Source organism: Balaenoptera borealis, assembly GCF_965194805.1.
Source record: "Balaenoptera borealis genome assembly, chromosome: 1".
Classification (NCBI taxonomy): domain Eukaryota; kingdom Metazoa; phylum Chordata; class Mammalia; order Artiodactyla; family Balaenopteridae; genus Balaenoptera; species Balaenoptera borealis.
This window is the reverse complement of record NC_138860.1, coordinates 156342587-156365600: the sequence shown is the minus strand read 5'-3', so window position 1 is coordinate 156365600 and position 23014 is coordinate 156342587. Positions and strand designations below refer to the sequence as shown.

At 39.1% G+C, this 23014-nt stretch overlaps 1 protein-coding gene across 12 annotated transcripts in view; it reads left to right on the top strand.

Moving 5' to 3' along the window:
* MAST2 (microtubule associated serine/threonine kinase 2) overlaps positions 1 to 23014 on the top strand; it is a 200988-nt gene that overhangs the window by 14255 nt on the left and 163719 nt on the right. For all 12 annotated transcript variants that reach the window (XM_082364124.1, XM_082364119.1, XM_082364118.1 and 9 more), the window contains exons 2-3: positions 13260 to 13407; positions 18211 to 18353. In XM_082364124.1, coding sequence (XP_082220250.1) covers positions 13260 to 13407; positions 18211 to 18353 — 291 coding nt within the window. The remainder of the gene's footprint in view (positions 1 to 13259; positions 13408 to 18210; positions 18354 to 23014) is intronic.

The window sequence follows — 23014 nt, the reverse complement described above, 5'->3', positions numbered from 1 at the left end:
AAAAAATTTTTATTTATTTATTTGGCTGTGCTGGGTCTTAGTTGCGGCACACGGGATCTTTAGTTGTGGCATGTGGTGTGTAGTTCCCTGACCAAGGATTGAACCGGGGCCCCCTGCCTTGGGAGCGCGAGTCTTAACCGCTGGACAACCAGGGAAGTCCCTGTCTCTTTTTAATCTTTTCCTTTCATCTCTTCCTTTTCCTTAAAATCTGAAAGTTGAAGAACCTTGGGGCATTTGGCCTGTAGAGTTTCCCAAAGTCTAGATTGCATAGTTATGGTGCATTTCAAAATGTTTTATGTCCTGTTGTATTTCCTGCAAATTACAGCTGGATACAGAGGCTTAATCAGCCTCAGGTTCAATTCCTTTGGCAAGATTTTGGGTGGTAGTGTGTTCTTTCAACAGGAGGCATGTGATGTCTGCTTTTTGCTCTTTGATTGTAGCAGTTGCTGATGCTCAGTGCTGAGATTCGCTGATTGGGAGTTGCAAAGTAGTCATATAATTCTATCATTTTGTTTTCATTTATTAGGTGGCATAGCATTTTAAGGAGATGCTTCTCATCTACTGTTTGATTCCCAGTGGTATAGTTCATGTAAGAATGGCCTGATTCTTTCCTTTTATTTACCTAGTTTTTAAGGTAATAAATTGGTTCCCTGTCATCTTCAGATGGTGATCAGTTAGTTATTTTTTATTATCAGTGTGGAGTCGTACATTTAAATGTATTTGATGGGTTTCAACCCATATTTTATGTGTGTTTTTTTTTTTTACTGCTAATTGAAGCTCACATTGTCCTGTTGTTGTCTAGGAAGAGCCTCTTCAAATTGGTTCCTTAGTCTTTTTGACCCAGTCCTAATAATTTTGATAATTTTCTTGCTATCTCTTACGTTGAACTGTTCCAGGCTCATTTTCCACCTTAGACCTGGCATTAGCTGTTTCTCTAAGAACTCCTGGCTTCTTTTAATGGGAAATGGAATTTCAGAACACCTGCAGTCTAGATCCTAGGGATACTTATTGCTACTAGGTTGATCATTGTTCCTATGACTTTTCAGTGGATAGAGTTAGAAATATATATAATAAAAACTATCTTGGCAATCAACAGTGATATTGACAAAGGACTACAGAGTTTTTTTTTAAACTTAATCTCCCATTTATTACATTAGTATCTCCTTTCTTTCATACCAAGAATCATGTTCCCAAAGACTCAGGGGATGATAGAATTAGAATATCCAGGAATTACTAATTTGCTTTATCATATGTTAACTGTATAACAGTCTCTAGTGGCACTACTAATGTACTACCACCAATGATTAAGGAAAACTGTTAAAAAATTTTTGTGTGTATGCTGTCTCCACCTTCTCCTCTCATTTTTTGGTTGACCTATATCTACATTGTCAGATCATATAGCCATTATATACTATACTCTCTCCCTTTTAATGAACACTTATTTATAATTTTATAAATGACCATATATTTAATGCTAATCACCATATTGATATATCTCTAGTTTTTTTTTTTTTAATTGAAGTATTGTTGATTTATAGTGTTGTGTTAGTTTCTGGTATACAGCAAAGTGATTCAGATATATATATATATTTATATATAGATATATGGATATATATATTCTTTTTCAAATTCTTTTCCATTATAGGTTATTACAAGTTCCCTGTGAATATAGTTCCCTGTGCTATGCAGTAGAACCTCGTCATTCTAGTTATTTTGATTGTATGAATCTTTTGTTTTTAAACATGTGTTTATTTTATTTAATTTTTTATTTTCTTTGGCCGCACCGGGTGGCATGTGGGATCTTAGCTCCCCGACCAGGGATCGAACCCATGCCCCCTGCAGTGGAAACGCAGAGTCTTAACCACTGGACTGCCAGGGAAGTCCTGATTGTATGAATCTTGTTCTCTAGTAGATTCCTTAGGAAGAACCTTTTGGAACAATATTCCCTGAGTTATTTTATATTGATAACATTTTGCCTGTGCCCTTTACCTTGAAGATTAGTTTTCCTGGATATAAAATCCTGGGCTCATACTGCCTTTCTTTGAGTATCTTATATATGTAACTCTGTTTTTCTTCTGGCATAAAGAATTGTTGTCGGGACTTCCCTGGTGGCACAGTGGTTAAGACTCCACGCTCCCAATGCAGGGGGCCCGGGTTTGATCCCTGGTTAGGGAACTAGATCCCACATGCCTGCCACAACTAAGGAGCCTGCGTTGCTGCAACTAAGATCCAGTGCAAATAAATAAATATTAAAAAAAAAAATTGTTGTCATAGTCTGATGGTGATGCAGGTTTTTCTTATAGGTCATGTTTTTTTTTTTAATGCTGAAAGGATTTTTCTGTTAAAGTCCAGTTATTATACTAGAATATATCTTGGTGTTGGTCATTTTGGATTTATATGTCATGCACGTGGTGTGCTCTTCCAGGATGTAGTTTTCATATATATAGTTTTAATTTCAGCAAAGTTATTGAATTATAATTTTAGTATTGATATTTGTTCTGTTGCCTTGCTTTGATTTTCTTCTGCAGGGACTTCTATTTGCTGTATGTTGGATCTTCTTTGCTTCTCTTCAGCATACCATTTTCTCTCAAACATTTTTTTTCCTCTTCATAAAAAAATCAAACAAACAAACAAACAGAAAAAGCCAAAACATTTCATCTTCTGTGCCTCTTAAGGCATTATCTCTTGTTTGTATTCTCTCTTGTGTTCCTTCAAGTTTAGTCATTTCTTTTTTTTTTTTTACAATGGAATACTATAATGAAATAAATGAATGAACTCCAGCTACATGTATCAACATGGATAAAACTCAGGAAACCTACTACTGATTCAAAAAAGTCATGAAAGGGCTTCCCTGGTGGTGCAGTGGTTGAGAATCTGCCTGCCAATGCAGGGGACACGGGTTCGAGCCCTGGTCTGGGAAGATCCCACATGCTGCGGAGCAACTAGACCCATGAGCCACACCTACTGAGCCTGCGCGTCTGGAGCCTGTGCTCCGCAACAAGAGAGGCCGCGACAGTGAGAGGCCCGCGCACCGCGATGAAGAGTGGCCCCCACTTGCCGCAACTAGAGAAAGCCCTCGCACAGAAACGAAGACCCAACACAGCCAAAAAAAAAAAAAAAAAAAAAAGTCATGAAAGAATATGTTTATATAAAGTTGAACAACATGCAAAATTTTACAATATATGGATGCAGTAATATGTTGTAAAACCATACAAAAAAGCAAGGCATGAAAAATGACACTGGTTACCTCAGGCAGGGGAAGGAGATGTGACTGGGGAGGGCTACATGGTGGGTTTTGTCATTCAGAAATGATTTGTTTTTGAAGCTGGGTGATGGGTACAGGTACATAGGTATTTGTTTTATAATTTATTCAAACTGTACAGATATGTATATTATAAAATTTATAATGTATTATCATGAAAAATAAATAAAATTTAAAAAACAGGAATAATTGGATGGAGTACTGGTGGGAGGGTAGATTGTTATAGGACCCTCCCTGAGCTCAGAGGGAATAAAACACTACCCCCCCCCCCCCTTCCTGCTGAAGTGGAGCTAGGTGTGTAGGCGATTTCCTTGTGAAACATGGCTGTGAATGGGAACAGAACCCAGAGAGCTAAGGTGATGGTAGGAGGAGGGGCAAAGAATGATTTTTCTAAGATGGGAGATACTAGACTATGCTTGTTTGCTGCTGGGAATGACCCAGAGACCATAAAGAAGGACCAGATGGGAACACAGAAGAGAAAGGGAATAATAGAAGGGAAAGGAGGGGCTCGGGTCTAGGACACTGGGCCTCAGAGAGAAGGAGAGGTCCTCAAGCCCTTCATGGTAACAGGAAGGAATGAGACAAAAGATGAACACAGATACTGGGAGGTTTCGAGATTCAGTGGTGGGAAGATGAAGGCCCTGGAACAATTCTCCCATGTCTGATGGCTTTTATTTTGTCACTGAAGCATGAGATAAGATCATTTTTCTTGGTTCAGCCATCTTCCATCAGTCTGTAAGTGAGTCTTCACTGGAGCAGTGTGGCATGGTGGTCAAACATGTAGGCCTTGGAGGCAGGCAGGCTGGAATTTAATTTTTTGCTCCCATTTAACAAACATTTGCTGAATCGTGCCTTGTACCAGTCTTGTCCTGGGTCCTGCTGAGGGTGCAAAGGTATATGGCCCCTAGTCTCAGGGAGTTCACTCTCCTTACGGAGCGGCTGGGAGGTGGGGCCCCGTCATTTCTTAACTGACCTTTTATTTCTAATTTTTTCTTAAGCTCTCTCACCTCACTGGTGAGTTTATTTGAATCTGATTCATGTTTTGTAGCATAAATGTCTTTAGTAAATTTTAAAATCGTATGTTACAGAAGGAAATGCTAATGTATTTATCTGCATTTTTTACTCACTGTGTTCTTTCTCTGTTCCTAAAGTTGCTTATTGTATTATTTCCTTTCTGTTTAGAGAACTTTCTTTAGCCATTCTTTTAGGATAGGTTTGCTGCCGATAAAGTCTCTTAATTATCCTTATTTCTGAAGGTCCTTTTCCCTGGTTGTTGCTTCTGGGTTGACAGTTCTTTTCTTTCAATGCTGGAAAAATACTGTGCTGCCACTTTATTCTGGACTACATAGTTTCTGATGAGAAATCTGTCATTCAAACGTTTTTTTTTTCTTTTGTTTGTAATTTTTCAGAATTTTAATTATAATGTTTCCTGGCATATTTCTTTGGGTTTATTCTGCTTGGGGTTCACTCAGCTTCTTGCATCTGTAGGTTTATGTCTTCTTCACACATTTGAGAGGTTTTCAGCCATGATTTATTCTAGTACTTTTTCTTTCTTTCTCTCTTTGTCCTTTCCTTTTGGACTCCAATGACACAGACATTAGATCTTTAATTACAGAACCATAGGTCCCGAAGCCTCTGTTTACTGTTTTCACTTTGTTGTTCATGTTGAATAACTTCTGTTCTTCTGTCTTCCAGTTCACTGTTTCTTTATTCTGTCCTCTATGTTCTGCTGAAAAGCTTATTCACTCAGTTTTTTTATTTTGGTTATTATATATTTCAGTTCTAAAATATCCATTTGGTTCTTCTTTATGTTTTATTTTTCCCTTTGATTCAAGTATGGATACCTTTGCTCATTGAAATATTTTTATCATGTATGTTTTATACCCTTTTGTCTCTCATTTCCTCTGTTACTGCCATCTTTTGTGTTTAGTTGAAAAATAATTTTTTTTTTGGTGTAATGAACCATTTTGATCCCCTTTCATTTCCTTTTGTGTGTGCTTTTTTTATATTTTCTTTTTGCTTTGCCACAGGGATTACACGTAACATCCTAAATTTATAACAGTCTAGTTTGAATTGGTACCAACTTCAATAACATACAAAAACTCTGCTCCTATACACCTCTATTCTCCCACCCCCCTTTATGTTGTTCTCCCAAATTATATGTTCATACATTGTGTGCTCAGTAACATAGATCTATAATTATTTTTATGTATTTGTCTTTTAAATCATGTAGGAAATAAAAAGTGGAGTTATAAACCAAAAATATAATAATACTCACTTTTATATTTGCTCATGTAGTTACCTTTACTGGAGATATTTATATCTTCATATGACTTGAAGTTCCTGTTTTGTGTCTTTTCATTTCAACCTGAAGGATTCCTTTTAGGGCCAGTGTAGTGGTAATAGACTCCCTCAGCTTTTGTTTATCTGGGTAGAAATCTAAGTTGACAGTGTTTCCTGTCAGCACTTTAAATAGGTCATTCCTTCTGGACTCCATAGTTCTGATGCAAAATTGGCTGTTAATCTGATTGGGGATCCCCTGTACATGATGAATTGCATCTTTCTTACTGTTTTGAATATCTTCTCCTTGTTGTTAGCTTCAACAGTTTGATTATGATATGTTTAGATGTGGGTCTGTTTGAGTTTAACCTACTTGAAGTTCATTGAGCTTCTGAACATGTAGGCTCGTGTCTCTCATCAAATTTGGGAAGTTTTTGGCAGTTATTTCTTCAGATATTCTTTCTTCCCCTTTCTCTCTTCTCCTTCTGGGATTCCCTTAATGCATATATTGTTTCTTTTGAAGATGTCCCTCTGGTCCCTTAGGCTCTCTTCACTTTTCTTCATTATTTTTTTTTTCTTGTTCCTCAGACTGTATAGTTTTAATTATCTTGTCTTCGAGATTGCTGATTCTGTCTTTGTCTGCTCAAATTTGCTATTGAACCCCCTACTGAATTTTTCACTTACTTATTGGTCTTTTTATCTCCTGAATTTCTGTTTGGTTCTTTTTTATAATTTCTGTCTTTTTGTTGATAGTCTTGTTTTGTTCATTGTTTTCTTGATTTTCTTTAGTTCTTTGTCCATGTTTTCCTTTACTGATATGAGCATATTTAAGACAATCAATTTAAAATTTACTGCTAAGTCCAGTGCTGGGCTTCCTCAGGGGTGGTTTCTGTTAATTTATTTTGATTCTTTGAGTGGGCCATACCTTCTTATTTCTTTATATGTCTTGTGATTTTTTGTTGTTGAAATTTGGACATTTGAATATTGGTAACTCTGGAATACAGCTTTTTCCCTTTCCCCAGGCTTTGCTGTTTTTTGATTGTTGAAGGCTGTAGTTGTCCATTTGTCTAGTGAGTTTTCCAACCTTTTTTGTAGAAACTGTATTTCTTGCTGTGTGTGATACTGAAGTCTCTGTTACTTAGCTTGTGTTTTGTTGAAGATTTCCTGGATTGCCAGGAGCTAAGCAAACAAACAAACACACATCCTGGTCTTTGCAGATTGACTTTGTGCCCTCCTTTGGCCCTTAGCCAGACTTGTGCTGAGTCTAGGGATCAGCTTGAGATGAAAGCTTAAAATCTTTTTAGGTCTTTCCTGAGCATGCATTTCACCCTGGGCTTTCTAAATTTCCATATATACACAGGTGTTTTTGATTGCCCTAATTTCCCAAAGAAACTCTCTCTTTTCTCCCCCAGATCTCAGGCAGTCAGTTGAATGTCTCATTGTTAATCTTTTGCCCAAGTGGCTGTTGGTGTTTGGGTCACCATACAGGGTTTTAAGCAATACTTGCTGCTTTTCCACCTTGAGAAGATTGTGAGTGAGGTGAAATAGAGAGGAGTGCCTTGTGTTAGTCCTTCAGGTAGTCGTCAGATAAGTTATAACAGGTATAAACGATAATTTGCAAGTAAGGTCTGTTCTGCTCCTTCTGGAACCAGGGGCCAGAGTCCCACACTTGGAACACCACCTGATGTCTTTAAGATTGCCTCCACATCAAGGAGTGGGTAGGGTGAGGGCAAGTAAAAATGCCACAAAGCTTTCTTACCATTTTTTTTTTAAACTTTTTTTAAAAAAATTAATTATTTATTTATTTATGGCTGTGTTGGGTCTTCGTTTCTGTGGGAGGGCTTTCTCTAGTTGCGGCAAGTGGGGGCCACTCTTCATCGTGGTGCGCAGGCCTCTCATTATTGCGGCCTCTCTTGTTGCGTGGCTCACGGGCCTAGTTGCTCCACGGCATGTGAGATCTTCCCAGAACAGGGCTCGAATCCGTGTCCCCTGCATTGGCAGGCAGATTCTCAACCACTGTGCCACCAGGGAAGCCCCTCTCCTACCATTTTTAAGTTGACTTCTTGATTCAGCATTCTCTTGGTTGCCATAAACCTTTGACTATTTTCCAGAGTCTGACAAAGGTGGTTCTGACAGTTTCTGCTTGTTTTTTTTTGTTTGTTTTCACATCCTTTATCTCATTTGATTTTCTTTTTTTTTAAAAATTTTTTCTTTAAATTTATTTTTTTAACATCTTTATTGGAGTATAATTGCTTTACAATGGCGTGTTAGTTTCTGCCTTATAACAAAGTGAATCAGCTATACATATACATACATCCCCATATCTCTTCCCTCTTGCGTCTCCCTCCCTCCCACCCTCCCTATCCCACCCCTCTGGGTGGTCACAATTTCTGCTTGCTTTTCAGTGTTTCTGTGGGGGAATGTTAGCTTGGAGCTGTGTACTCCACCATTTTGCTGATGTTATCTTTCACTTGATTTTAATCTTTGTTTCCCCAATGATAAATGATGTTGAGAATGGTTTCATGTGTTCATTTGCCATATTTGCCTCTTCTTTGCTGAAATGTCTGTTCAGTTTTCTTGCTCATGTTTTTTTATTGGCTTGTGTGTTTTCTTATTATTGAATTGTGAAAGATCTTTATATATACTGAATGCCAGTCTTTCTCAGATGTGTTTTGCAAATATTCTTCCTCCTGTGTGATTTGTTTTCATTTTTTAACAGTATCTTTTGAAGAGTAGTAGTTTTTAAATTTGATGAAGTCTATTTATAAATTTGTTCTTTTTAAACTTATGCTTTGTGTGTTATCTAAGAATGCTATCTAACTCAAAGTATAAAAATTTACTCTTGTATTTTCTTTTGAATGTTTATACTTTTAGGTTTTATAGTTAGACTCATGATCCACTTAGAGTTAATTTTTATATATGTTGTCTTTGATATGCCTGAGGTATGGGTCAGGGTTCTTTTTTTTTGCATGTACATATCAAGCAAAGGTTTTTTGATAAGGATTAAGAGAATGTACTTTGATTAGTGTGGCACCTGGGTTTGACTCTTGGCAAGGTAGGTCAGGAAGAATCTGCCATAGGGTATGGATTTTTCTTCACCTACTGAATTACCATTCATATGGGATAAGACAACTCCTATTGAGAGCCCAGGTTCTTAGCCTGATAGACAAGTGTTTAGTGTGTGGACTTCTGTTTTCAGCTGTGAGTCCTTTGCTTACTTCTAATCCTATCCTTAATAGCATGATACAGTATAAACACAACACTAGCCTTGTGGGTAAAGTTAGCCTGAGATTTGCTTTGATATTGTGGAGGAGGGAGATGGTTCTGACCAAGAGAGGGAGGACTCTCTGTGAGGACTCCCAGAGCAATAGGCAAAATAGCCACAACTTAGTACTCTGAATTAAAAGAGAAAGCAATAAGCTCTTAGAGTTGGAAGGAGCATGTAGAAATTGTGTAGCCAGGCAATTTTCAACCTTTTTTTTGACAGTTGAAATTTACATGTCATATGTTAGATATGTTATTGTTACGATAGATAAATACATGTTATATGTAATTTCTGGCATGCAGGCTGTAATTCTGCCTTTTAAAAAAATCTCACTTAAGAAAGAATGTTGTAACGTAAGTGAACTGACTTTATTTCATTGATAGTATTTACCAAGAACCTGCTTTCATTTAATTAAGAGAGTATACTGATTGCAAACTTGAGTACTTTAAGTCAATTTCAAATAATTTGTGACACGATCCTCACAATTGGTCAACATATATTTGTGTTGATGGCATCATATTGAAAGTTTTTTATTTAGTCTCGTGGTTCTCAAACTTTAGTGTGCTTCATAATCACCTAGAGGGCTTGTTAAAACACAGATTGCTGCTCCCCTCCCCCAGAATTTCCTATTTAGTAGATCTGGGGTGGGGCCCTAGAATTTGCCTTTCTAACAAGTTCACAGGTGATGCTGCTGCTGCTGGTCTGGGGACCACATTTTGAGAGTCACTGCTTAGGCCAACTTTCACCTTACTTTTTCAGTATCCTAAGGGCACAGTCCATTCCTTTTAAGACGGCCTTTTTTCACTGTTAGATGGTTCTTCCTATAATTAAACCTACTTCTCCTTCTGTTATTTTTATCCAGTATATCAAACTGGCCTCTGAAGTAAGAAGTTTACTCTCCTATAACAGAGGAGATAGCCCTCTTATAGTTGAAGAGAGTTATTCATGTCTTCTTTGTTTTATTTCTTTCACGTTAACTGTTTATAGTTTCCCTAATAGTTACTGGAAGAGTACTGCAATTTGTAGTTATGTTAATATTGCCATAATAGTGTTTTATTTGTAATATTGTTTCTCTTGCTATATTCCCTGGGATACTATCCACGCCAGAAACCTGGAAGTCATCCTAGGCTCCTTCCCCTCCTTAACTCCCTATTTTGCTGAAGAATCATTTGATAGTAGAAATGATAGGAACCAGATAGAAATTTGATCCAATTAAAGCAGAAAGGAGGAGCTTACTATAAGGGTACAGTGGTATCCTGTTGAATCTGAAAACATGTGGTTTGGCTGGATCTCTCATAAGTGACTAGAAATGGGAACTAGAAAACTGCAAGAAGCAAATTAGTTTGGAAGTTAGAAAGGAAGTTCCTCTTCCCATGCCCTTTTTCTTTCTTGGGCTATGTGTGGTTCTGTTTTATTTGCTTCATTCTCTTTTCCTGTCTTTTAATGAATTCTTTGGTAAATTCAATAATGTTCTGCTGTTTTAAAAAGTGCAGTCTAGCTGAGCAAGAGAAGCAAGATACGGAACAGTTCATACAGTGTGATTCCATTTATCTAATATTCTGTTCGAAGCCTAGATAGTAGTTACCCTGGAGGGATAGTGTAGTGACTAGAAGGGTGCACAGGGGGCTTTCTGGAATGCTTGGTTATGTCTTTTTTTTTTTTTTTAAATCTTGATGCTGGTTCCATGGATATGTTTAACTTGCAAAATTTATTGAGTTATATGCTTAGGTATATGTACTTTTCTGAAATGAGTAATATACTTAAGTAAAAGTTAAAAAGACGTCCTGATTTAAAAGTTAAATTTCATTTCTCATTTATATTTCCTTCCCTTTGCAAAGTTTTGACAGGGGAGACTTGGAATAAGAAGGTGCATGATCTGCTTTCATTATTCCTCTCCTCTGTTTTCTGGCTTCTTTACTTTGGTATGTTATGATAGGGAATAGGGAGATTGAAAAGGATATGACTTTCTTTTGGGACTTCCCTGGTGGCGTAGTGGTTAAGAATCCGCCTGCCAGTGCAGGGGACATGGGTTCGATTCCTGGTCCGGGAGGATCCCACATGCTGCGGAGCAACTAAGCCCTTGCGCCACAACTACTGAGCCTGTGCTCTAGAGCCCATGAGCCACAACTTTCTTTTAACTGGTGCTGATCTAGTCCTATCGGCTGTCGATCCTTTTATGGCTAAGACTAACTGTTCATCCATACAGTGTAGCAGGGATCCAAGTGCTGGCTCTCTCAAGTAGCTCATTTGTAAGGTATTTTTGGGATACCTTCCTTTCCATATTGCCTTCACATAGGATATTCCTTCAGCATGATATCTTACAAGGCCTTCTCACTTCCCTCCACCCACAGCTGCTTGCTGGGGTGTTGCTTCTGTGAGTGGCCAGCCCTTTTTGGTGGGTTACCAGCATTAGTGCCCAGACCCTGCTTTCTTCATGGTTTCTACTTGATGCGTAGGTACTGTTTCATCCTCGACACACCAGTTGGTGGGAATATAGGCTGTTCCCTTGCTGCCTTCTCATTTTGCATTGACTACTCCTTCCAATTCCCCTTTCTCCCTGCTCATTCCTGTTAGAGTTGGATGGGCACATCAGTTGCTTTAATGGTACAGTGCCTAAATAGCCCCCTTTATCCTTTTATCCATTTACTACCAATTTTTAAAAAAATATTTATTTTTATTTATTTATTTATTTGGCTATGCTGGGTCTTAGTTGCGGCACATGGGATCTTTGTTGCTGTGTGTGAGATCTTTGTTGTGGCCTGCTGGATCTTTTAGTTACAACATGAGGGATCTTAGGTGCGGCATGCGGGATTTAGTTCCCTGACCAGGGATTGAACCCGCGTACCCTGCACTGGGAGCGTGGAGTCTTAACCACTGGACCACCAGGGAAGTCTCATTTACTACCAATTTTAAAAATACTTTTTCCTCGGGAATTCCCTGGTGGTCCAGTGGTTAGCATTCTGTGCTCTCACTGTCGAGAGCCCAGGTTCAATCCCTGGTTGGGGAACTAAAATCCCACAAGCCACGCTGTGCGGCCACAAAAAAAAAAAAACCCCCTAAACAGATGAAAAAAACCTTTTTCCTTTTCTCTTCAGTTATTTTTCATCAACTTCACTCTTCTTTTTATGCTGGGGTATTTGTAAATTACATTCTGGATGGCCACCACTAAGCAATGTTTGTACTTTCCTGTGTGTGAACTCACCGGTCACAGTATATGACCCTAGAGGCTTTATTTATTTTTTTATAAATTATTTATTTGGTTGTGCTGGGTCTTAGTTGCGGCAGGTGGACTCCTTAGTAGTGGCTCACTGACTCCTTAGTTGCGGCACGTTGGCTCCTTAGTTGCAGCTCGCTGGCTCCTTAGTTGTGGCATGCGAACTCTTAGTAGCGGCATACATGTGGGATCTAGTTCCCTGACTAGGGATCGAACCTGAGCCCCCTGTATTGGGAGCACTGTGCCACCAGGGAAGTCCTCTCTAGAGGCTTTAAAAAAATCTTTTCTCAAGGAGGCAGGCATCTTTCCATTTATTTCCCACCCCCCTGTGGCTTTGAGTATTGCTATGGTACCAGTTGCTTGTGTCTTGTTTTTCAAATGGCAGCTAACATAGATTTCAGTTATTTCTCCTTATGCTTCTCAGTTTGTCTTTGTACTGTCCAGGTCAGATTGATGTGCTACTTATCTGTGTTTGTTGTAGCTTCCTTCACTGAAATATAAAAGATAGGCCTCATTTGCCTTATTTTTAATTTTTTTACCCAGAATATTTCCTCATTAATGCTGCTAATTAGATGGGTGTTTGCTTTAAAATGTCTGCATCTTGATGATGCTGAGTGAGGAGGAAGTGGCATTGGGATGGGGTGGGATGTGTTAGACTAAAATAAAGGCAATGGGAAGGCACTGTCAATGCTTCATATTGTCTGTATTTCCTCCATTGTACTATTATAATTTTTCATTAAAAACATGAGTTTAGCTCCTATTATAGACATAAAGAAGGCTCAAAGTGTTACTTTAGCATTAATTGAATGTTAGGGGTATTTCTAACTTTATATGACAGGTAAAGGAAGGTCTATTATTTATGATTTTTTGAAAACTAAAATATGCTTTACTAGATACAGGAAGAGTGTGAATAAATGGAGAAAAGTAAATAAACATAAGTAGACATGTACTCATTATGAATAATATAGCCTGTCAAAGTGCCTTATTGTGTCACCTTGTGAAACTCATCCCCTATTTTTCCTTTGACATTTTATACTCAATGTCCCACATCATTCACAGCATACCCAAACAGCTGTCACTAAGAAATTTGTTTCTGGCTTTAGCTGTTGAACAGGAAATATAAAATGTTGGCACTTTTTAACTGTAATGAATGTTGTAGAGATATTTAATATAAAGTTAGTTCTTATACTTTCAGAAAAGACATTAAAGGCTTATGTTTTTCTTTTTTCACTTTGAAGGATGTGATAACTGGACTTAGTCCCCTGCTCTTCAGGAAGCTCAGTAATCCTGACATATTTTCATCCACTGGAAAAGCTAAACTTCAACGACAACTTAGTCAGGATGACTCTAAGTTACGGAGAGGAAGCCTGGCCAGTTCTTTGTCAGGTAAGTATCTAATTTTGTTTTCTTTTAACAGTTGTGGGAATGGGGCTTCCCTGGTGGCACAGTGGTTAAGAATCCCCCTGCCAATGCAGGGGACACAGGTTCGAGCCCCGGTCCGGGAAGATCCCACATGCTGCGGAGCAACTAAGCCCATGCACCACAGCTACTGAGCCTGTGCTCTAGAGCCTGCGAACCACAACTACAGAGCCCATGTGCCACAACTACTGAAGCCCGTGTGCCTAGAGCTGGTGCTCCACAATAAGAGAAGCCACCGCAGTGAGAAGCCGGTGCACTGCAACGAAGAGTAGCCTCTGCTCACCGCAACTAGAGAAAGCCCACGTGCAGCAACGAAGACCCGGTGCAGCCAAACAAACAAACAAACAAACAAAAAACAAACAGAGTTGTGGGACTGTTTTGCCAATATTTAAGGGTGTATCAACTGACTTGGCATCTTGACACCTTCTTCTGTGGTAATAATGTTATATAGAACACCTGTGGGTAAGGCTGTCTTCCTTTCTTTACTGTTTCCTCATGGCATCTCAATGCTAACCTCCTGAACCTGCTGGGTATTTCTTGGTTGACCATTATCACTGGTTATTCCCTTTCAATATGAGTTGTGCTCTCTGCCTACTTCTGTAGACTTCACAAACTTTGCTTCTTTTTATTTTCTTTTTTCTCTTATTTCCAAAACTCATTCCAAAGCCCATAGTGCCTCCCCACCTCATCCACAGAAAAGTCTTAAAAAATTCAAGGGGAAAAATTAATACAAGGACGTCATGCCCAAATAGGAAGCAATTAAAATGTGGCATAGTTTTAAGCAATCAATAGAGTATGGAAGAAAGAGAATCCATTTGACTTTAGTTGAAGAAGCAAATGTAATCCTATTACATTCCTTGGCCTACTGTAAACAGTTTTCAGTTTCTTTTTATTTTTGTACCTTTTCAGGGCTATTCCCTTGGCTTTCTCTTCTCACTCTTCTATTGAAATTTTATTTTGTCAGTCATGTATTTAATCACATAGAGCTATTTCTTGTTTGTTTTTTTCCCATAGCATTCTGCTCTTCTTTTAAGGATGTATTTATCTTCTAATTCTCTATGAGTAAATGGATTTTTTTATTTTTGGATTAAGATTTTCTTTTTTAAGTTTTCTTTTGTTTCTGAATCAACTTTTTTTCTTTTGAGCACCTAACAACCAGAATCCATTGCTTTGCTCTGAGATACTAATAAATCCCTTCTATCCTGTGAGGTAATTGTCTGGCTACTGGGTGGTACAATGTGGGAATGTGGTTGTGTTTGACTGTTCTGTCTATAGATTTTCAGTTACTCTGATTTCAGCCTTATGTCTTACTTTATGTCCTCTTAGGTATCTAAGTACTGAGTACTGAGCTTACCTGAGATTTTGCAGGGCAGCCTGATGCCCCATTTAACTACAAGCTCCACTAAGCTTATTATACCTCATGCCTTTCTTTGCCCAGTTCCATTGGTTATGATTCATCTATATGCTTTAGATTTTCCCCAAATTTTGTTCATTCCCTCGTAGAGTGTCTGTGTGTCTGTCTCTGTCTCTCTTTCTCTCTCTGGTGATAGCCTTTATTTATTTATTTTGTTTTTATTCTCTCTCTCTCTTTTTTTTGGCCATGTGGCACCATGTGGCCATTTTGTGGGATCTTAGTTCCCCGACCAGGGATCGAACCCGGGCCCCTGGCAGTGAGAGTGCTGAGTCCTAACCACCGGACCACCAGGGAATTCCCTCTTTATTCTCATTTCATGGAGTTTCCTGGGGGACAAAAATACAAGTATGTGCTCAGTTAGCTATCTTTAACTGGGAATATTTCTTAAAAATATCCTCAAATTATTGTAAGAATAATAATTAGAATTTTTAAGAAGTTTTCTTTTTTTCTGAGTTATTTGTTTACTAAAGGGCTAGTTGCTCCATTTGTTCATATTGTTCCTTCTGTTTTTAAGTTGTTTGTGTTCCTCAGATTCTTGGCAGTTCTTGGTATGCTTCAAGCCCTGACCAGTAGATGTCCAAATGGGTTTCTTCTGCTGTTGTGTAAGCCTCTTTCCCGAGTAGGCCCTTATTTTGAAGGGAGATAGAGTTGTGATACTAGCCTTTGTATATGTGGATGGGGGAAGTTAACAAACTAGCTTTCCTTTAGGTTATATAGATCCTCATCTATAGGCAGATCGCCTGGAGAGCTTGGCAACATTTGCAGAAGGAAGAAAATAAACCAGGCAGGCTCTACTCTGGGCTTGTGGAAGTTTTGAGTACAGAACCATTATTATTTTTTGTGGAGCATTTTATGGAAAGACTTCTCATTAAAGCATGCATTGGAGAGCAGACTTGAAAGATAACTAGATTTTTTTTTTTAAACTGTGTTTCTGATCAAAAATGTAAAATATGCCAGTTATAAAAAATTTGAGTACAGTAACATGCATCATGTCAAAGTGAAGGGTCTTCTTAATCTTTACTTTCTTCTATTTTCCCTCTCTCCAAACCATTTATATGTATTCCATTATATTTAAATATACATTTAAAATCTTATATAAATATATATAAACTTTATTTTAAAAATCAAAATTGGGATCATATGCTATATGCTTCCTTCTAAAAAATTTTTTTTTTATTTTTAATTTTTATTACATTTTGGCCGCGCTGCGTGGCATGTGGGATCTCAGTTCCCCGACCAGGGATTGAAGCCGTGCCCCCTGTGGTAGAAGCATGAAGTCTTAACCATTGGACTACCAGGGAAGTCCCTATATGCTTCCTTTCTGCTATTTTCACTTAACAGGAAATGTTGAACATTTTTCTCTTGACTACATGTTCAGCTGCCTCATTATTTTTAATGGGTTCAGTATGTCATTATGTGAAGATATTATAATTAACTGGTAATGCTCATTTATCTTATTTCCAATTTTATTATGGTGAGCATTGCTAGGGAGACGTTCTGGTCTACTTTTTTTTCCTTACATTCCTACAAGTGGAATGCTGGGTCCAAGCATATTCAAATTAAAATTATAATAGGTTTTGCTAAATTGCCCTTCAAATAAGTTGCATCACACTTTGTTTGCAGTAAAAGGATATGTTATAGCAAAAACAAAATCCAAACCTCCTTTTGCTCATACCTCTTTATAAAGTGGGTATTTCCATGACAAATAGGATTTTGCCAGGAAAAAGAAGGGTTTTCAAGTGAATTGGTGATCAAGAGAAAGCCAGCTGAATATGCAGGGCAGAATATTAAAGTTGAATGAGTGAATGGGTTTGGAAAGAGTGGAAGGAGATGAGGCCAGGAAGATAATCTGGATTTACGGAGGATCTTTTTAGTGTTTTTTAGTGTTTTAAAAGTGTGGCTTAGGGGACTTTGCTGGTGGCTCAGTGGTTAAGAATCCTCCTGCCAGTGCAGGGGACACAGGTTCGAGCCCTGGTCCAGGAATATCCCACATGCCGCGGAGCAACTGGGCCTGTGCGCCACAACTGAGCCTGCACTCTGGAGCCCGTGAGCCACAGATACTGAACCTGCGTGCCACAACTACTGAAGCCCGCGCACCTAGAGCCCGTGCTCTGCAACAAGAGAAGCCACTGCAATGAGGAGTAGCCTCCACTTGCCACAACTAGAGAAAGCCCGCGCGCAGCAATGAAGGCCCAACTCAGCCAAAATAAATAAATAAATTAAAAAAAAAAAAAAGTGTGGCTTAGGACTTCCCTGGTGGTCCAGTGGTTAAGACTCCGCCCTTCTCCTGCAGGGGGCGCAGGTTCCATTCCTGGTTAGGGAACTAAGATCCCACATGCTGCATGGCACCGCCAAAAACAAAACAAGCAAAAAGTGTGGCTTAATTCTTTAAACAGTAGGGAGTCATGAGAAGGGAATGACGTGACCATATTTGTTCTGATTAGATCACTAGCAGCAATGTGAAGAATGGTGTGAGGGAAGGAGTTGAAATGGGACTTGAACCTCAGGTAGAAAGTCATTGTAATTCTAGATGCTCAGTCTTTATAAGTGACTTTCTTGTAGTCTGTCAGTGGGATTAAGGCAGTTGGTCAACCTGGACTGAACACATGGAGCCTGGCAAGAATAGTATATATTCAGTGTTTGTCTTCTGGAAACCTAAGGGTCAAATTTGTCTAGGAAAAGCTGTCAGCTCCACTCTTCTATTACATTGAGTTGGTGAGAAACTAGGTAGGATGGAGAAAACTCCAGAAACTCTAGAAAACTCCTAGCCTGCTAGGTTGGGTGTCAGGGTTGGGCCCTGGCATGGTGGTGGATATTACAGAGAATTTATTTTTTTAAATATTTATTTAATTTATTTTGGCTGCGCCAGGTCTTAGTTGCGGCATGCATGCGGAGTTCCCTGGTCAGGGATTGAACTCGGGCCCCCTGCTTTGGAAGCGTGGAGTCTTACCCATTGCACCACCAGGGAAGTCCCTACAGAGAATTTAAAATGGTCGTCAACTCAGTTCAGTATTCCACTTGGCATTTCTCACCACCACCAATATAGTTGGAATTTTTAGAGGGCTGCAGATTCTAAAATGGATGTGGAGGGACTTCACTTTGTTTTGGATCAATGTACTTTAAAAAAAAAAATTTACTTATTTATTTGGCTGTGCTGGGTCTTAGTTGCAGTATGTGGGATCTAGTTCCCTGACCAGGGATTGAACCTGGGCCCCCTGCATTGGGAGGGTGGAGTCTTAACCACTGGACCACCAGGGAAGTCCCTGGATCAATGTACTTGTAATCCACTTGATATCATTGTATTTTTTCATTTGTTAATTAATAATTTGTTAATTTTCCAAACCTTATTGTTGAAGGTAAGCAGCTGCTCCCCTTGTCCGGCAGTGTACATAGCAGTGTGGGACAGGTGACTTGGCAGTCTTCAGGAGAAGCATCAAACCTGGTTCGAATGAGGAATCAGTCCCTCGGACAGTCTGCACCTTCTCTTACTGCTGGCTTGGTAAGTGTTAGTACAGATGGTCCCTTGCTCCATGAACAAATTCTTGGTTGTCATTTGTCATTACTGCATCTATTATTTTCCTTTTTAAAGTTTGGCTAGTTTAATTTCTCAAAGCGAAGTATGGAAAAGAATGGAATTTAATAGACTGTATTCTGATTGCTCTCATGCTGTCACTGGTACTGATTATATAATGAGAGTCAAGAAGAAGACTCAGTATGATTCTAACTTTAATGAATAAATTTCCTGAGAAAGAGCTTTCTTATAGAAATAATTCTAAATCTTGTTAAGTTGTGTTGCTTCTGTGTACAGCTCTGTGGTATACATATTTAGTACGTGAAGATAGGGAACATGTTTTGCACATAGTAGGCAGTTCAGTATATATTGGGTGAAAAGAATGAGCCTTTTCTTTTCTAGACTTTGTATAGTAGACAGGACCTAACAGAGGTTAAGCTGTGTAGTCTGGGCAGGTTGTTTTCTGCCTATTATTTCATCTTGTACCCTTTTACCCTCAGTGGCCCTGCCTCTTTACTTAGGGGACCCATTAACTTTCTGCTGATCTCACACTCTTCCCTCTAAATGTAGGACAAGGCACACAAGTAATTTGCAGGGTACAATAACAGAAGCTTGTTCCCGTTAAAATAATCTTATCTACTCTTTGGGACCATAAATCTTTTGGGATGGCATATAGGGAGTAGAAAGTTTTGTCCATTTGTCCATCCTGGGAAGTGGGGATAGGGGAAGAAGTCTGTGACTTTTAGGCCACAGGGACCATCAGGGTCATTTGTGGAACTTCCCCAACTTTTTATCTTTTTTTTTTTTAAATTTATTTATTTTATTTTTGGCTGCGTTGGGTCTTTGTTGCTGCGTGTGGGCTTTTCTCTAGTTGCAGTGAGCAGGGGCTACTCTTCGTTGCTGTGCGCGGGCTTCTCATTGCGGTGGCTTCTCTTGTTGTGGAGCACGGGCTCTAGGCGCGCGGGCTAAAGTATTTGCAGCATGCGGGCTCAGTAGTTGTAGCACGTGGGCTTTAGAACGCAGGCTCAGTAGTTGTGGCGCATGGGCTTAGTTGCTCTGCGGCATGTGGGATCTTCCTGGACCAGGGCTCGAACCCATGTCCCCTGCATTGGCAGGCGGATTCTTAACCACTGTGCCACCCGGGAAGCCCCCAACTTTTTATCTTGAAAATATCAAACCTACAGAAAAATGGAAAGAATGGTGCAGTGTATACCCAATTAAGCTTACTTAGATTGACCAATTTCGTTGTAACTTTACATTTTTGCCACATTTTGTTTAATCTGTGTGTATGTATGTATTTTTTTCCTGAAGATTTCAAAGCAAGTAACCGACGTTATGCTACCTCCCCCTTAAGTATTTCTCCTAAGATCAAGGACAGTCTCCTAAATAACCACAATATATAGTGGACCCTTGAACACCACTGGTTTGAACTGGGTGGGCCCACTTATATGTGGATTTTTCCCAATAGTAAATACTAGTACTATAGGATCCATGGTTGGTTGAATCCTGGGATGCAGAACTGTGGATAGGGAGGGCCAACTGTAAGTTTATACTTGGATTTTCCACTGCATGGAGGGGTGGGGAGGGTTTGGGAGATGTCAGCACCTCTAACCCCTGCATTGTTCAAGGGTCACCTGTATTGTCAGATCCAAGAAGTTTAACATCAATTTAATATTAAAAAAAAATTCAAATTTCCCTACTTGTTTTCAGCATGTCTGTTAAAGCCCCACCTCTCCCCTCTTTAACATCTGGAACTTAAGAAAAAAAAAATCCATGTACCGTCATAGAGATTTTGATCCAGTGGGTCTGGGGTGGTCCCAGGCATCCGTATTTTCTTTAAAGCATTATACCTACTTCTAGATGCACTCTTTTGAGAACTACTGCCACTAAGGTAAAGCTGAATGTTTCATTTTAAGGTGGTTTGTTGCAGAGGAAATTCTTGGACTGAGTTTGCTGAATTCCTAGCTTAGGCCAACTGAAGTAGAATATTCCTGAATTAATTTTTTTTTTTAAAGCTTATTGAGACATAATTCACATATGATAAAATTCACTCATTTAAACTGTACAATTCAATGATTTTTAGTATATTCATAGATACATGCAGCCATCACTGGAGTCAATTTTAGAACATTTTCATCATTTCAGAAAGAATTCCTATACCCTTTAGCTATCACCTTCATATTTTCACATCTCCCTAGCCTTATGTAACCATTAATATACTTCCTGCCTCCATAGATTTACCTGTACTGTACATTTCATATAAATTGAACCTTATACTATGTGACCTTTTGTAACTAGCTTCTTTCACTCAGATCGATGTTTTCAAGGTCCATCCATTGTGTAGCATGTATTAGTATGTCATTCCTTTTTTTTTTTTTTAATTTTTATTTATTTATTTATTTATTTATGGCTGTGTTGGGTCTTCGTTTCTGTGCAAGGGCTTTCTCCAGTTGTGGCAAGCGGGGGCCACTCTTCATCGTGGTGCGCAGGCCTCTCACTATCGCGGCCTCTCTTGTTGCAGAGCACAGGCTCCAGACGTGCAAGCTCAGTAATTGTGGCTCACGGGCCTAGTTGCTCCACGGCATGTGGGATCTTCCCAGACCAGGGCTCAAACCCGTGTCCCCAGCATTGACAGGCAGACTCTCAACCACTGCACCACCAGGGAAGCCCTGTCATTCCTTTTTACTCCTGAATAATATTCCATTGTATGGATATGCCATGTTTTGTCTATCTGTTTGTCAGTGGATGGACATTTGGGTTGTTTCTTCCTTTAGACTATTATGAATAATGCTGCTATGAACATTTGTTTACAATTTTCACATGGACAGTTTTCATTTTTCTTGTGAGTGGAATTGCTGGGTCGTATGGTAACTGTTTAAATGTAGCAGTGTGTGATAAACTGCAGTGTATGAGATTTTTGGTTTCTTCACATTGTCATCAACATTTGCTATTATTTGTCTTTGATTTTAGCCATCCTAGTGGGTCTGAAGTGGTATCTGTGGTTTTGATTTGTGTTTTCCTAATGACTAATGACATTGATCATCTTTTCATGTGATTATTGGCCCTTTGTATGTCTTCTTTGAAGAAGTGTCTATTCAGACTCTTTGCCCATTTAAAAAATTGGGTTATTTGTCTTTTTTATATACGGATTTGTAAAATCATTACTTCTTTAGACCTGAATCCAGTTACTTCTTTCCTCCCAGGGATCTGCCTTTTGTTTCCTCCTGTGCCTTTCTTTCCTGAGCTATTTGCTTACTTATAGTAACCTCAGGCTAGTTCCTCCCTTTCCATTCTCCTACTTAAGGATTTCCAGTTGGGTATTTTATGTTTGGTGGCACATTTGATAGTATCGAATACTTTTCCTGCTTTGACTTACTTTACACTGAATATACCTCGATGCCACCCCAGCTTCTGGCTGTGGCTTTTCTGAAAAATCTGTCCTATAACGTATTCTTGTTGTTAATAGAGTTATGGCCCTATATAGTCCATAGACCCAGCCTCCAGAGAATTTTTGGTCAAAAAGATTCACATAATAACAACAAAAAATAATTTAAAAGTAACATAACAACACTTAATAGAATGTTAATTATGACTTAAAAGGAACTAAGGAGACAAGAATTGTGCTGTGTATAAGTATTGGGGAGATAATTTGCAGGAGGTTAGATTTGACCAGACTCTGGAGAATGGATAGCCAAAAGCCTTAATGTAGCAAAATTTTCATTTTGACGACATCTAGGTGATTGTGTTTATGAGGAGACTTTTTTCTTCTCCCTTGTTTCCTAGTATCTATTGAGAAGATTTCTCTGAAGGCCCATTTTCCCCATATATATAGTGACAATGATTCCAATTAGTGGTTTCCAGAGCATGTATAAAATGGATCATACAATCATACTACTATATTGTATGTTACTAGGGATAGGGAAAAACTTAGATGACATCTTGTCCAAGATTAATTATTAATCTTAAGATATATGTACATACATATATGTTAGGGAACCGCTGACCAAAACCGCCCACCTTGGCCAGGCCCAATGATAACCACTTGCGTGAATTGTCTCACAACAGGAGGTTCTGATAAAGAACTAGGTGCTGCCACCTGAAAACTAACCAGGAGAATTCGGGAGGGGCCTAAAGGAGGGAGGACACACCAGCCCATAGTACGTCTTGTAAAACTAACCCAGAAGAATTCGGGAAGGGCCAAAAGGAGGAGGGAGGAGATGATATGTGCTGCCAGCCTCCCAGAAACCCACACACTGGGATCCATCTTGGCTGAGAGATGTGCGAGCCACCAGAAGGACCCTGAGTCAGACCAAATATGGGCCAAGCAAGATGATTGGCCAGGGACAACTGGAAGCTAACCCCATTGCTATAAAACCTGAGACTGTGAGCTATGTGGCAGAGCAGTTCTCCTGGGTTCCCTTATCCTGCTGCTCTCCGCCCGGGTGCCCCTTCCCAATAAAGTCTCTTGCTTTGTCAGCACATGTGTCTCCTCAGACAATTCATTTCCAAGTGTTAGACAAGAGCCCACTCTCAGGCTCTGGAAGGGGTCCCCCTTCCTGCAATATATATACATATCCTTTTATGATGTAAATTATAATATATGATATATATAAGATATATACATATATATCTTAAAATACATATATAAG